The sequence below is a fragment of the Pterocles gutturalis genome, unplaced genomic scaffold, assembly GCF_000699245.1.
Source record: "Pterocles gutturalis isolate BGI_N339 unplaced genomic scaffold, ASM69924v1 scaffold40700, whole genome shotgun sequence".
Classification (NCBI taxonomy): domain Eukaryota; kingdom Metazoa; phylum Chordata; class Aves; order Pterocliformes; family Pteroclidae; genus Pterocles; species Pterocles gutturalis.
The window spans coordinates 1-16,217 of NW_010147338.1; the positions used below are offsets into that span (position 1 = coordinate 1).

The following is a 16,217-nucleotide window of genomic DNA, read 5'->3' on the forward strand; positions in this document are numbered from 1 at the left end:
TAACGTCCACTTCAGCGGCCGCCGTGCCCTTGGCCTCTCTGCTGCTGGACCAGCCAAAGGAAGGCATGCCGAACTTGGGCATCTTGAACTTGCCGTCTTTGGTCTTCGCGGCCTCCTTCTCTGGGGCCTTTGCTTCCCCTTCGAGGGTGAGGACCGCCTCGGGCGCCTGCATGTCAACGCTGGCCTTTGGAAGGCTGACGTCAACGGATGGGAGGCTGATGTCCACCTTGGGAGCTTTGATCTCAATTTGTGTAGCTTGACAGATTTCTTCTAATTTCTGTTGTGATATACTGAATTCATCCTTTTTTATTTCTGTATCAGGTTTGCTAATCAATATTTCATTTTCTCTTTCGTCGAAGTGATTTTCTGTTAAGAAAGTTTTTAAGGTTACGTTTTTCATACTTGGCACCTGGACTTCTCTCATTTGTCCCATGTCCTTGTCATTTGTTATTCCTTTGGAGATCTCAATTTCAATTTCATTGCTCGGAACCTCAATTTCTTTTGCGCATACATTGATCTCTGTTTTTGCATCCACTTCTAGGGATGTCGTTTTTTCTTCCCTGTCTCTTATGTGACGTTCATTTTGCCCTGTCTCATCCTTTGTTGTTGCCCAGGTAAATGTAGGCAATTTCAGCTTTGGTAGTCTGAATTTGCTTTCTTTCCCCTCTATATCGTTTTCCCCTGTCTTCATTTCAATGTCCATCCTCACAGTTGTATCACTTGTGGGCATTCCATCTTCTGTCTGTGCTTTTTGTACAGTATCTGCTGATTCAGATGTGCTTTCTTCTCTTGCTATTTTCATGCCAGCTTTCGGTGTTTTGGCCATTTTGAATGATGGCATTTGTATTTTCCAGGTCGGTAGTTCTGATTCTGCATCAGGCATGTGAGGTTTCACATCCAAATTCCTGCTTTCCTCTGATCTTGTATCAGCTGTTTTTTCTGATACTGGCTGTGGAGCATCACTTCCCAGCTTGATGTTTCCAGTGTCTGGTTCTTTTCTTCTGGGCATCGAAAGCCCAAACTTTGTTTTTTGAATTTTTATTATTTGTGTGTCTTCTGCTTGTTTTTCTTCTGTGTCCAGTGTGTCAGATATTATGTGTAATTCTGCTTTAGCAGTGCCTATTTCTAGACCTTTAACCTGTATAAGTCCTTGTGCTGTGTGACCCATCTTGTCTATGTTAATTCCACTTCCTTCTTCTGTTTTATCTGCTGTTCCTTTCTGCTTCTTTTTTCGGGATTTTGATGAGGCTTGCTGTGTTTTTTTAGTCGGGCTCTCTTTCAGATCAGGTGTTTCTAAACTGGGCTTTGATATCTGAGTTGTTGCAGCTGGTACTTCAGGTAGAGTATATTTTGATGTTGATTCCTTGTCTTTTTCTTTTTTAATGCTTATTTCAACTTCAGGGCATGTTTTTGCTTGCGATGGAATGCCATTTTTCATGTCTTTTAAGTCTTTTGCTAAAGTTTCGGGTACCTCACCTGTTTTAATTTCATAACCAGGAGACATGGTATATTCAACAGTTAGGACTTCAGGATTTTCCAGGCTGATATCTTCTTTATGTATTTTTTCTCTTTCAGATAAGAGTGTAGCTTTTATTTCTTTTTTTTGCTTGTCTTGTGGTTCTGGTTTGGATCTGTGCATTTTGAACCCAATGCTAGGGAACTTCAGTTTCTTTTGGCTCCCTTTTTTTTCTTTGATACGGACTTCTTGTTGAGATTGAGACTCTGTGTCTGTGCTTGTAGGGGAAACATCCTGTACAGCAGGCTCATATGCATCTGATGTGCTATGAGATCTTCTGTGCCCCAGTATCTTTTTATTTTTGATTGACTGGAATTTTGGCCATGATAATCTGTCTTTTTTAGGTCTCTTGCTTCTTCCTACCCTTTGGCTTGCAATTAATGTTTCCTTGTCTTCTTCTGAAATGTCTTTTCCTGAAACATGCAATGTTTCTTCAGGAATGCTTTCACTGAGTTCTTTTTCCTGAAAGAACAAATAGTAGTCAGAAGATTAAAGGTAAGCTAAACATAGATGCAGCACAACATAAAATACATACTAAAAATTATATAGAAAAATGTGTTTTCTGTTCACAGTGTATACTTATTATATAAAAAATTCCTGAAAATGGTGTATCTAATTTAGGCAGAAATTACATTAAAAAATGGATTATATGAGAGTAATCTGTGTATTTTTGAAGGTTGACATTCTTTGTAAAACATTGCAGTAAACAGAGGTTTCGATATGTACCGCTCTCTATGTCTATACAAGTATATAGATATGATATTTATATACATTTATATGGAGAGAAAAATACTTTTTAATGTGATATAGACCTATGACCAGATCATGTCTACAGAGATATCAGTGGTAAAACCCGTATTTTTAAGAGGAAATTTTATTAATCAGCTTTTGAGAAAAATATTTGCTGATATTTTACATTTTGGAAAACACTGAAAATAAACATTACAGAGCTTATCTGAGCCTGTTCTGTCAGTGGATACTTAACAACTAAGTAAGTGCTGTCTCACTAGAGATTTATTTTCTACCCTAATGCAAGATCATGGCTTTATCCAAAATCTATGGTCTTGGCCAGGATGTTTTAAAAGCTGCAAATATTGTGTGAGATTTTTTTCCTTCTCATGAATATTCGTTCTAGTAAGTTTAAACCATGCCTAAGTCCTAAGAAGACACAAGTGCGTGTTTTGTTGTCTCTTTCCACACAGCACATTACTACAGTGTTATCCAAACTTTGTAACCTAATCAAATATCTACCTGGTTTATTCTTTCGTTTTTGTACTTGGCTGTAGAGTGAATGTGTTCTAGCTCTTCTTTCCCAGCGATTTTTCTTTTGAGGCTGAATTGGACTCTGTATGGCTCGGAATACTGGAGAATCGTGAGGGCATCTTCATATTTGATATTATCAAAAAATATGGTAGCACTTAGAAGTTGATCACCTGCAGGTGGAATCAGATATCATTTTAATTAGTTTGTGGTTTTTTACAGTTTTTCAGATTCTGTTGAATTAATGTGCACAAAAAAAAATTATCACATCCTGTTTCTTAAAAATATGAAATTGTGTTCACATAATAGAATCACAGAATAGTTAAGGCTGGAAAGGACCTCTGGAGATCATCTAGTCCAGCTGTCCTGCTCAGGGAAGGGTCAGCTACAGATCAGGTCAGGTTCTGAAGATTTCCAAGGACAGTGCCTCCACATCCTCTCTGTAAAACTTGTTCCAGTGTCTGACCACCCTCACAGTAACAAAGATTTTTCTTACATTTTTCAGTATTTAGACTTCGGACTTTTGTTCTTGTTTAAATCATTATTTATTGTAGTTTTGTGACATACCATATTTTGTGAAAGAATCAAAGGCAGGTTCTTCATGAATGTTATGAGTTGAGGGTTTTTTTTAATTTTAGTTGTGTATATACTACTTTCTATATATCTTTTTCACTGTTCCAGTGAAAAATAGATTTTTTTAAAAATCACATTTCATTGTTTAAGAAACTGGTCTTTTAAATTATTCATATGGAAAAGTTAAGCTCACACATAACATCATTGGTTGATTTGGGATCTACTATTTCTATTACCTAAAGAGATGACAGATCAGATACTTATTTACATATCCACACAGCTAAATACCTGATTATTTTAAGACATTGAAAAATAAAAAACCACCACCAAAAGAGACTGTACCTTCTCTCAGACTAAATATTTTTGAAGCAGGAGATTCCTTAAGTACTTTTTTAATAAATATTCCTTCATTTCCTCCACCAGTCACACTAAAACCACTAGCACCAGCTTCCACTTCTGTTTCCAGGGTCACTTCCATTGTCTCCTAGATATAGAAAAAGATGTGAATTTATAATTTTTATTCATTTATATCAAACTGTTCTACATTATTCTATGATTGAAAAATTGAGAATCCTTAGGTATTTATTCAGTAGCTCAAGAAAGACTATATAAAACAGAGAATGTATTTGTTCAGTTTGATTCTGTTCTGAATCAGAATTAAGCACATGTGTTAGGGTTATGCTGGATCAGAGACATAGGGAAGCTAGGTTATAATTTAAAAATGAGAAATATGGACTCTTTTAGGGTTGAAAGATTGTATTTTCTATGAACATGTTAAGCACCTGAATCAGAGTCAATGGGCCAGAAAAGTCAGACTAAGAGCTAATGTTGTATTGTACTCAAACCAGAGAAAGGTAAAGAATGCTGAAAAGAATTATCGAAGGACCCCAAACAGGACAAGTAAGTGTTCATGCCTGTGCTACAACTAGGCAATTTGTGAAGTTCCTGGTCAAAACAAGTCTAAAGTAATTCTTTGCCCATTTGTCCTTCCCTCTGTCCACCCATCCACGTCTGTGTGTTGTAATAGACTTTACTATTTTGCAAGCCACGTGCCTAAAACTACATAGTGCTTTTAGACCAACCTGTGGATGACTCTGTTTTGATTTGTCTGTAGAATTTTTTTTGTTTTCTTCTTGAAGCTGAAAAATAATTCGCAATTATTTAGTATTCAGAAGTCATGCTCTTGTAAAGTACAACAAAAATCCTACATCAGTTAAAATCCCTGGTTTAGACTAAGAACTGAGGCTGACTTTATTGGTGACAGAGCAAAACTGGGATCTACAAGTGCAATGTACATCATGAATGATTTAACTATATTATTCCCAGTAGTAAAATACACTTCAAGCCTCCCTGCATTGTACCAAAATTTGCATGAAACGAATGCCAGAGACCAATTGTATTAAGACATTGGGAACTTTTCTGTGTGTTACTCATGTAGCACATTTCTCATGCATTCATCTTGTAACATACATTTTTTTCATTTATTCTACTTCAGCATGAATTTTAAACTGTCGCCTACTTATCTTAATGTGACTGTACTAATTAAATCTTTTACTTTGAATAGCCAACAGGTACAGGTAATTTTGAAATACATATTGGCTAGATTCAAGCCAGTTAAATATTCTAATGGGAAAAGCATTGTGATTTCCTGACATTCTCTGCCCCAGGTCCTTTAAGGAATTAAGTTGAATGCATTTTTTGCCAAGAAACAAGAACATGGCCAACAACAAGTCCAGGATAATACAAAACCATCAATGAACATGGCCCTGATTTTGGTGGGGACAGGAAGACAATAGGGCTGCAACAACATCCTGAGATATGAGTCTCAGCTAATTGTAGGAGCTAAAGCCTCTTGAATGAACTTTGTAAAGCCATGCCTGCAATAAAACTCAGTGTCTTGCCTTTAAATATTCTTCTTCTATGGAATAGTCATAAACTGGAGAGGATCCTTGTGGCCTTGGACGGATGTCTTCTACTGCCACTTCATTAACCTGTGGAAAAGAAATGAGTCGCAGGAAAGGAACATTCACCACTAAACAGTGACCCATTTTTTAAGAGTTTTCCTACTTAAGCACAGTCTCCTACTGTGTACAAATTGTTTATTAGTAATGGTGAATGTAAAATAACCAATAACTCTTTCTTTAGGTCAAGAATGAATAGAATTCTCATTTGAGGATGTTACTCAAGAACAGACTCCTGAGAGAGAAAAACAATGATATGCTGATTTTGGTTTTCTATGTGTTATATGCATCTGTGGGCAGAACAGACTGAAAATACTGACAGATCAATTAGTAATAATTGAAAAAGGTTATAAAAATTCCTTCCCTTGCTTTATTTGCACACCTAACCTTTGCATCCTGCACATTCAAACTTTACTGCCCTCTATAACCAAACAAACCATGGAAAAAAAAAAGCTGACAAGCACTTGGCATGCGTCCTTCTGGAGTCACACAATACAGAACCTAAACTGGCTAAAGCTTTAAAGAAAAGTCAATAGTTTGCTAAGTCTTAGTGTTAAACTTATGCTGGTGAATAATGGCAAAGAGTGGATCACTTTACATTGAAGCAGCATTCTGGCTTTTGAGCTGGCAGGAGAATCCCAAGCAGAAATACATTTTTAATGGGGAGAAAAATCACCAGCAAGACCCAGCTTTAAAAAAAATAAATTTAATATCCCATTTTAACAAGGTAACTCTTAAACCCCCATCACCCTCAAAAAACCTCTAAAAAAACTCACAGAATCTTCATCCTCTGCATCTGCATCACCATCAGCACCTCCCGGAGGCTCAGCTGGTCTCAGCTGTCGTCCAGAACCTGAAAGGAGGATACAGGTTGTTGGTGTCTGTGGGAGCCACACAGGGCACAGAGCAGTCACCTTGCAAGCTGAAACCCTCCAGAGCAACACGCCCAGGGAATGTGCACCGGCCAGCTGGAGAAAGGCCTGCTTTAATTTAGATTCCTTATCTCAGATCTCATTAGGCTGATCTTTCCAAAGATACCAGAAATATTCATATCCAGAAATGTAAAGGCTTTTGTGAAGGAAAATATCCCCATATTGGAGAAAATGTAGAACTAGAAGTTGGCCAGATTTTTTTTTTTTTTTTTAATTATCAAGCAGGGCTTGAGGTGTGTACTGGGCAGAATTGGCAGGGTTTTGGCAGTGGTGTGGCTGTGGGACGTCTCAGTACGAGGTCACAGACCACCCTGTGCCTGATGCAGCCGCTTGCAGACTGCTCCGCCTGCAGTGCTGAACCAGTTGGAGGAGTTTCTAGAACCTCTTGGAAAATGTGTTTAAGAAAGAGTGGTAAACACTGAGAAAAAGAGACAATACCACCAGAGGAGGAGAAGAAAGACAGAAGAGACCACACCTGAGCAGGAGGAGAGAGGAGAGATGGCAGCGCAGGAGAAAAGCTGGAGTAAAACAGGATCTCGGGCAGGGGCCAGAGGAAGAAAAGATGCCTGAGCTGGGGCAGAGAGAAGGAGGCTTGGGTCTGATGGGTTGGCTGCAGGTGGAGGAACCCACTCTGGGGAAACTGAGTATAAAGCAAGGCGTGGAAAAAGACAAGCAGCCACCATCTGTGTACCCCCTTCTGCACCAGCCCTTGCCTCCCCAAAGGGTCTCAGTGCAGCCCACAGTGAGGGGACTGGAGACCAGAAAGAGGGGAGGAGAGGTGTAGGGAGGGGAGCAGAAGTGTTTTATTTATTTTTTAAAAAATATCAGAATCAGTAATTAGAAGTTCATTAATTGGCAATAAATTAAATTGACTGAAATTCCCCATCTAGAAACTCTTACTTGCTTCTGACAGAGGTCTTATGACACAAGCTGGAGAGTAAATGTCACGAAGCTTTAATAGCCATAAGGAGTCTGCTTTCTTGATTTTTAAAAGTATTGAGGGCAAAAAGGGATGAGGTGAAGAAAATTGGCTGCTTGAAAGTATGATTCTGCTGAAATGCTTTAAATTGGGGACCGAAGAATGAAAACAGCGTGAACACACCATCCTTTCCAGCGATCTGGGTTTAGCCAGTAGAGGACACTGTGGCTGAATTAGACACTCCCTGATGAACAGGCTGTTCTAACACATGCAGGAGTCCTTGCCCTGATAACTATGTTTCTTTCCTGTCTCCATGCTCCATTTTCTTCCAAGCCATCAGGCTGTCTAGCTCTCTCACACCCAGTTCTGTAACTGCCATTAGTATACATAGTTTTGGCTCTCCTAAACAGATCCTCTGGGTTAAAAATATACTCCAACACTAGAGAAGACAACCACAAGCATAACAGTTCAACTTATTCATTGTCTACTTGAAATGAAGAATCCCGGGGCTAGAACACAACATTTATGGATGTGGATAGTACGTGCTGTGTGTGCAGACAAGCTGGAACTACTTATGCATGTATGCAATCACTCTAACTTACACAAGTTGCCAAGCTCTTGTTAAAATGGCTGTGATGTTGCCAGCCTTTCTTCATAGTTTTCTGATCTCTTACATTTATTTTTTCCTTGACTTTTTTGAAGGCGAAATTATTAGTACAGGCAGGGTTTCGGAAGAGTTATGCCACATGATCAGTGATGGACTACTTTGTTAAGATGAATGGTAATAGTGTGCTTGCACCAGGAATATCTCATATCAGTCTGTGGGCCAAATTTCCAAACTTGATAGAATAGAAAGCATCCTCGTTAGCCAGGTGTGTACATCATTTTAATCAGCTTTCCTGTGGTATTTTAGCTCCAGAGAACTGGAATCAACTCAGAACACATCAGGGCTGCCACACCATGCCTCCTTTAGCCTTCACAGGACTACTCCTGATGCCTGCGATGGACAATTCTAGAAAATGGTGTTAATGCAGACCCTAATTCAGATTAAAGACTTGGATAAACTGGCTTGATTTTTTTTTTCAAAATCTCTAGCATTTGCAATTTTCAGAAGCTCAAGAAAATTGGAAAATGAGTATAACATTCAAATATTTAGATGTGGATTTATGAACCTGATTTTAGGCATTTCTGCTTGAAAACTCTGGAACCCATTCATGAAGCTCTTCACCACATGTATTTTAATAAGCATCATATGAGGAGAAGAGCTGTAGGACTGAGACTTGATTGTTTAATTTGCTTAGTGCTTCTAAAGGTTCAGGTGCCAACAACAAATTTTATGGCTGTTACTAAAATTCCAAGAAATAGGCAGAACTTAGTCTTGTGGCATTGCCATATTTTTCACTTGGGAGAATCCCACCCACAAGCCTTGCAGTCCAGTAGAATGACTTAACAGAATATTGCTTGGATTGCTGGACTGTTTGCTCTCCAGTGCTGCACTTCAAGGCTAATTACGGCATTGATCCCTGGTGGCTGCCAATAATTTTGCTACTGGAAAAGAAAAAGGAAAGAATTATCTTGGAGAATTCTTGGGCTGGTTCATTGCTGTTTCTCTTGGTTTACTCTGGTGTAACTTCAGTGACATTTTAGTTGTCTAGAACTGGAGCAATGCAATTACGGGGTGCTCCATTCTCAGGACTTAACAATCTGGTATAGTTTGTGCCGCTGATTTTTCACCATCCAGTGGGGAATATCCTTTGAGTCTAGGGTACTGCAGCTATCCTATGGGTTCTAACAGAGGTGAAACTTTTAAAACCAGATGTTTTAAACAAAGTATTCTTAGAATGATTAGGTGACCAACACCTTCAAAATCTTCCTGTTGCTAAGACTGGGCTACTCAGGAATTCTGTGAGAATCAGATCACTTCCCGCAGTGAGACCTGAACACTTATTTCCCAATGGGATGCCATTGTAAAGCAACAAATGACACCGCCAGTTCTGGTTCAGCGTGGATACAGAGGGATAGACCTGGCCTGGATGATATCTCATCGGGGCCTGGACCAGGAGAGAAGTTTCTTATTTTTCAACCATCAAGCAAAGCAGCAGTGTGTGAGGCACAAGGGTGGCTTCATATGCCTGGCTAAGTATTGGCAGGTGATTGCTCTACTTCCCTTGCTAAAGGGGCTGTGGATCAATATTTGCCAAAATATGCCCAGAAAAAAACCCTGGTGTTAAGAGGAAAATCTGCCAGCATGAAAGGCCTCTTTCACCCACCTCATGATGGCCATGAAGGGACAGAGTCCTGTGAAAACCTCTAGTAAACTGTTACTTCTCTTAAATAGTGATAGTAGGACTCTTTCCTACAAAATGGAGCAACAGATTGCTGTCCCCAAGGCTAATAGAGATGTCGCTTTAATTGCATGGAGGGACATCAGCTACACAAATGACCTTCCCTCCCAGAGCTTCACAACGAGGCCTTTCCATCCACCCTGATTTCCCCAAACTCCCCTACTCTGCCCCTCTGCCATAGCTAACCCATGTCATTTCTTGTGCCCCTGGTTCCTAGTGTAGACTAAGATTTGCTTCAGATTTTTTCCCGATTCACAATACTTTAAAAACAAATCTATAAAAGAAGGGGATTACAGTGTATCGATGAATTCTGTTTGCAGCAAAGCCTGCTTTCTGTGTATAAAAGACTGTGCCAATAAACCATGATTTATATGCATGTCATTCTCATGCCCCAAATAGTAGTGATGCCAACATTTTATAGGTTTTAATTTTTTTTATAAACTCTGGACAATCAATGCTTTGTTCCAAATATTTTCATAAACAAGATGGAATTTACATCAGTGACTTCTTCTAATAGCCACTGAACTGACTTCAGAACAAGGGAATTTTTTGAAAGTAGGCAGTAGGAGTTACATAGGCTGGAAAATTTTCACATCATAAGACTGAAAATTGTGTTTGCGTTTTTAAATGCAGGGGTTTTAAAAAATTATTTTATCTTTAATCTAGCAACCCAGCTGGACTGTTTTGGGTAAAATCACAAAACCTAAAACCAAGTTATTTTTTTTGTATTCACATTCAGTGGGTAATGGTCTCCAAAACCACATTTGAGACATTATAATCAATTTAAAGTGTGATAGTGTCATTGGATTCAAGTCAATTGTGCTTTAATGTATTGTATAAACTGAAGAGAAACCTACTTTTAATTGGGACACTGGAATATAGAATTACCATAATCTGTACACTTTAAAATCAAATAAAACAACAAATTAGAATACTGGAGATGTTGTTAAAAAAATAAACTATAATGTCCTTTGCTGATCATCCTAGCTTCCCTCTATGCAAATTATATCCCTTTCTCTGCAATTCTTAGATTTGGGCTTTCTGTCTTGTCAGATTTTATATTAAAGTTATGTTTGCATATGAATGTAGTGAATTTGAGTAATCTGCTCTTATCTTTAAGCATGTAACTTTTCCTTGCATCAACTTCTTAGACATTATCTTTCCTGCTAAAAGTGGCTTTGTTCTGTCTTCTTTTGTTTAATTTTGTTCTGTGTTTTGTTGCAGAAAACTAAAAAGTTGCTGCTGTGTTTTTTTCCCTGGGATGGTTAACATAGATCAGTCAAAACTGACAAGAGTAGCAATGTTTGCAATGCACATATCTTTTACAAAGATGCAGGTTAAATATTGCTCATTCTCAGGTAATATCCTCACCAGGAGAAGAGGTTCCTTCTTGCCATGTACTGACTGGCATGAATTATCTAACTTCACTTCAAGAACTAGTTTCTCTTAACAGACAGAAAACTGAGCTGCAGTAAACATCTGTCCACAGGTAAAAACTTGCACGCTTTGCTCACTCATTTATTACTGTTTGTTAATATAGGAAGGTCATAAACTGTGCCTTTTCTTTACTAGGATTTGGGTGTTTGCTAGTTAGCATTTCATAGCTATAATAAGAAACAAACAGTCCTGTTTGTGCAGTTCTGTGGAAATGAGTAGCTTTGAGTCCATAGCCAGTCAGAAGATTCGTGCCTAGACTTGTGGGCAAGGTTTCTTCTGAGAATGCAAAGCACACTCTGGGCACATAACCTGATTTGTATTATTAATAAGGAGAAGGAGGAGTGAATAGTTGCAAGACAAACAACAACAATAATAATTTAATATCATTGACATTGTTGGCACTGTATTTGACCCAGCAAATAATTCATATGTGTAGGTCAGCAGTTTTCACAGTACTCCCTCATGTGTTTATGTCTCACTGTAAATAAGGTTGTGCATCGCTGCTGTTGTGGACAGCTTCAGCTTGTTTCTATATCAGATCCCTCTTCCTGCAGCCATCGGTCCCTGTACCTTCTGATCTGTCTGTCCCTGTGCCCTCGGGCACCCTGTCATAGGCCTGTTACTTCTCATGCCTGTGTGGCTAGTCACTGCTAATGCACTGCTCCAGAATTCCTATTTTAAAAATTACATCTCTAATTTTTAAATTAAATCCATAATTTTTAATTTTAAAAATTTTAAAAATATTTAACCCCTAATTTTTAAATTAAATCCCTTTCTCAAAACTGATTGTGTGCCTGATTTTTTTTCCCCACAGCTTGTTGTCCCTCTCTTGCAGGTATCACAATTACTGGGATTCCTTTTCTTCCCTCAGAGCTCTCACAGCCGCTTGAGCAGTGCTGCTGTGAAGGCCTGCAGCCCCTTCTGATTCACTTTTCATATTTGAAATAGGGAATATTTAGAATAGTTAGAATATTTAAAATCATAGGTCTCAGTTCAGGAAAGCACTTGATAACAGGAACACTATGCACAGGCTTGGCATTCATCTGGGCCTCTCAAGAGCACTTTTTCAGATAGGTAAGTTCACCTGACTTTAGTTTACCAAGAGAAATTTTTCACTTTGGGGTTATGGGCAAAAAGGCAGCAATTTAAGCATTTAACTTTTTCTTTGGCAATCTCAGTGCTTCAGTTTCAGTGACTGTTTCTTTTTTACCCATCTTTCTTACTCATCCCAATCCCCTATTTCTGTTATTTTGATAAGTTACTACATGAATACACCTTGCAGTGAGTTCTTTGGGTTTCCCAGGATACCCTAGAAGACTAGAGACTGATGAGTAAATGTAGAACAATCAGCTAAATAAAATATCACTTCTGTTAGGCGTTGTCATCAAGCATATAAGCTACGGCATTCTTGGTTTGGTTTTCTTAAAGCTCCCCTGACTGAAACGTGGCTTAAATCTGATTTTTTTTTTTTTTAAAGTCCTCACAGACAAAGTTACAATGACAGCACAAGGACCACCTTTTCCATCTCAGCTAGCATTTTCTGGATACAAACATGAATTTTTGGCACTAAAAAGAACTATTTTCACCACTTTCCAAAATCAGCTGTGCTAAAGATCTCTGAATGCACATGTTCTAACAACTGCATCAGTCGGCTTGATGAGCCAGGACTTGCCAATCCCTGAGCTAAAAATGTGCTGCAAATGATAACGTACAAGCACAAAAATAGTACCTCAGTATCAGCAGTGGCCTGAAATGTTTCACTATTTCTCTTTGTTTCCCCTCAAGATTTTTTTCTGCAGCTCAAGTTACAAATGGACCTGGTGACCTAATGCTACATTAAAAAGGACTAAAAGGCTCACAATACTGTAATGCTGCAAGGTCTCTTGTTAAAAAGAAACAAACCATGGCAGATTTGCTGTCCAGAACTCACATCTGGAGGCTACCCAGAAAAGAGCATCGGCTCCAACATCTTACCTTGGGTTCCGCCATGAATCTCTGCAAGTGTAAATGCCAAAGTTAAGTGTAAAGACCATGAACAAAACCAACTAGGAACACGTGAGTGTAGCAGGGCTGCTCAGTGTGAGGGGCTTGGCCGCAGCAGGTCAGAGTGATCATCCCCACCACCCAAATCCTCCTGGGCCATTTGGTGGAGTAGTCATGTCCTTCCAGGCAAGCTGGCTGTGAGAGAAGCGATCCTGCCAGCGTCACTTGCCAAAGATAAGAATCTGAAAGTGTCTGCAAATAACTCTTTTATGCATGCACTGTGTTCCTTGAGGAAGCTGCCATGAGGTTTAAAGGACAGTCCATGGCCCAGGCTATGTAGGCTTGACCACGAGCTCCAGCAGGCCCATGGTATTCCCAGTAAGAAACTCCAACTACACCAGGGAAAATCATCAGTGAAAAACCAAGAGGTTCATCTTCTAGAGATAATTCCTAGCGCATTCCACAGACCTGGATTCATTCCATTGTCCTGCAAGGTCCCACGGACTGAGTTACAACAACTGCTGGGCAGGGCTCTGGGGCACGGCAGGACCGCGGTGGGAATGCCGCGGCTGTCACTCTATCCGGGCAGCGTACACGGCAGCGAGGAGATGCAGGCGCAATGTCACGGAGGAGGCTGCCCCTCCCAGCCCTCTGTCGCAGGAATGCGATGTTACTTCACTTGAACCGCTGCCAGCGAGACAGCGGGGGCACCCACTCACTCCACCTAGACGAACCAGCTTGTCAGCTCTGACACAAACGGTTGCCAGAGAAGAAAAAGCAGCCGTTCTGCCTCAGAAAAAGTGACAAAGTGAGGAATAGCACCTCCCCTTTAGTGTTTCCCCTCTGCCCTGTGCCGGGAGTGGGACCCTCCCCACCAAACCCTGAAATTCTGGTCTCCCTAACTGTTTCTGGGGGATGAAGACAAAGGACTAGTCTGTGGAAAGAAGATAAAGATTTTGCTGTGAAAGGGGTTTAACAGGCCTTATTATCTGCAGGATGCTATCGGAACCAGCTAGGCCTGTGTTCAAGCTATACTCCCGCCTTTGTTTTGCGTTTGGTTTGGCTGCAGTCTGTCACTGAGCTGCATACTTGTGCCGTGATGAATGTAGCTCGGGCTTCAGAGCCAAAAGCAGGGGCTCGTAGCACAGCAGAGCTAAAGGAGCAGCTACTCCCAAATAACCTACGTGTGAATAGTTTCCTTCCATTCAAGGCATGAACAAGATGTTTTGATTCAATGCCTTGGTATGTTAAGCTGCCCTTGTCGGCAGTTAGAGTACTTCATTAAAAGCCTTTCAAATCATTTCATCTCAAAACCTTCCGAAAACAGAAAATATATGTAAGTTACAATCATCAGACTCCTCGCCCGGCCGGAGACCTGTTTGTGAACTTAGCTCCTACTTTTATCAGAGAGAACAGTACTCTGCTCTGCAAACTACATCCCAGCAGAGAAATGTCAAGGGAGCTGAGGTTTCTTACAGAACATGCTGAGCTCTGTAGGATTTTATAGAGCATTTTCTACAGGTTGACTAATATCAGGGAAGATGTGGAAGAGCACTGGCAACTAAGAACAGATATAAACACTACCATAAAAAGAGAAACTAACAGATGAAAAGGAGAGTGAATGGTTTTCCCATGAGTGTGTGTTTATTGATAAGCTCTGCCCACAGATTTAAAAGTATTAAAAGCATGCCTGCTTACACTTCACAATAGGAGCAAAACCTCCAATGAGACAGGTCAGAAAGGAGCTCTACATTTTTACAGTGGTCCATCTATCCTCTGATAGTAAAGGTAAACTTAATAGAATCTATAGGACATTTCAGAGCATGAAAATAAATTGATCTGGGGCTCTGCACAGACCTTCTTAGCCCAAGTCATATTTAAACATGAAAAGCAGAAGGGATTTTTTTTTCTCCAACTGTCAAATTGAAATTTCCCAGATTCTGGTTTAATGAGTTTCATCCAGCTATGACCATTTTTTGGTTTTTTGGCCAGTTCCACATAACTTTTCTGGTACAAGTATAAAATATTTACTAAAATATTTTATTAGTCCGATACTTCACCTGTTGCTAAAAAAGAATAATATTTCATGGAAGTAACACAGTGTTTGAAAATAAGCTCTCAACCAAAGTTTGTTGTGAGAACATGACTAGAATGATGTCCAAAAGAGACAGCAAAGGCAGGCGGCAGTGGTTGGTATTTGAATTTGTCTCTCCTGGTCCATGCCTGCTCTTGCTAGCTAAAATACAGCTGCAACTGGCAGGGTGAAAAAGGCAGCTGGAGAAATGCTCATGGCACTGTTGGGATGACCAGAGGTTCAGTGCTGTTTCCCCCTATGCCATGGTTCCATCTCAGAAGTACAAGTTCTGCATTGCCTCTGTAGTTTTAGTCTGACAATTGCCTGGAGGGCAAGTGTAATGTCCTATCATGTGTCTATGTGTTTTCTAAGGCTGGAATTTTCTTCTCTCTCAGGTTTTACGTGACAGAATGAGTTTCCAATGTGTGTTTTACTTCCTGCATGAATAATCATGGTGTTCTGGTGTATAGTTATTGTGATGATGGTGTGACATTAGGACCCTCTCTGATAATTACCAGTTACGGTGTTTTTCCAGGACTGCAGTGCTTTTATTCTCACAAAGTGAGTAAAAGAAGGGAATAGCTTTTTAGTAATTGTTGTTATGTATGCCCTAGCTCCTGGACTGAACCAAAATTGCTTACCACCCTTTTGGATAGGGCAAAAGCAAGTTAGAGATTCACAGCCAAATAAAGCAATAAAGACTGGTCTAATCCATTGTGACCCTCAACAATTTTATCTCGTGGTATATGCCACTTTTACTTGCGACTGAGTCTCCACCAGTGTTGTAAATAGTTGCATGGATACCCAGCTAAAATCTCCAAGGGTGTCACTGTCCGTCTGGATGGTCCAGATTTTAAGAAGGGCTTTGAGGGCATGTTGCAAGTGAAGCGCTCTCCCTTGCTTAGCAGCTTCAGAAACCCTAGTAGGAACTACTCTGCAGTTATTTGGTTATCTAATATATTGATTAGGCATATTGTAGCTTTTTTTCACTCAAAATAAATGCCTTCACCTATATAACAAACTAGTCTTTGAAACTGAACTCAAAGCTGCCTTCCTCTCAGAGCGAGGGGCGGTTGATTCCTACTGTCCTCCTTGTTAGACAGCTGTGAACTCAGCTCTTATCACGACTTGCCTAGAACTAGAGGCAGGTGGGTGCCTATTGCAGATAAGGCCCATAAAGCTCACACAAATTAACTTTCCCACATTCCTTCTCCTCG

At 39.9% G+C, this 16,217-nt stretch overlaps 1 protein-coding gene across 1 annotated transcript in view; it reads right to left on the reverse strand.

The window, feature by feature from the left end:
• Positions 1-10: 10 nt before the first annotated feature.
• LOC104470907 (protein AHNAK2-like) overlaps positions 11-16,217 on the reverse strand; it is a gene marked incomplete at its 3' end in the record, with an annotated part of 32,772 nt that continues 16,565 nt past the window's right edge. Inside the window, exons 2-8 of the mRNA XM_010086017.1 lie at positions 6,087-6,163; positions 5,251-5,340; positions 4,432-4,488; positions 3,692-3,833; positions 2,768-2,949; positions 1,139-1,978; positions 11-949 (exon numbers count right to left, since the gene is read on the reverse strand). Of these exons, the coding sequence (XP_010084319.1) occupies positions 11-949; positions 1,139-1,978; positions 2,768-2,949; positions 3,692-3,827 (2,097 nt within the window). The remainder of the gene's footprint in view (positions 950-1,138; positions 1,979-2,767; positions 2,950-3,691; positions 3,834-4,431; positions 4,489-5,250; positions 5,341-6,086; positions 6,164-16,217) is intronic.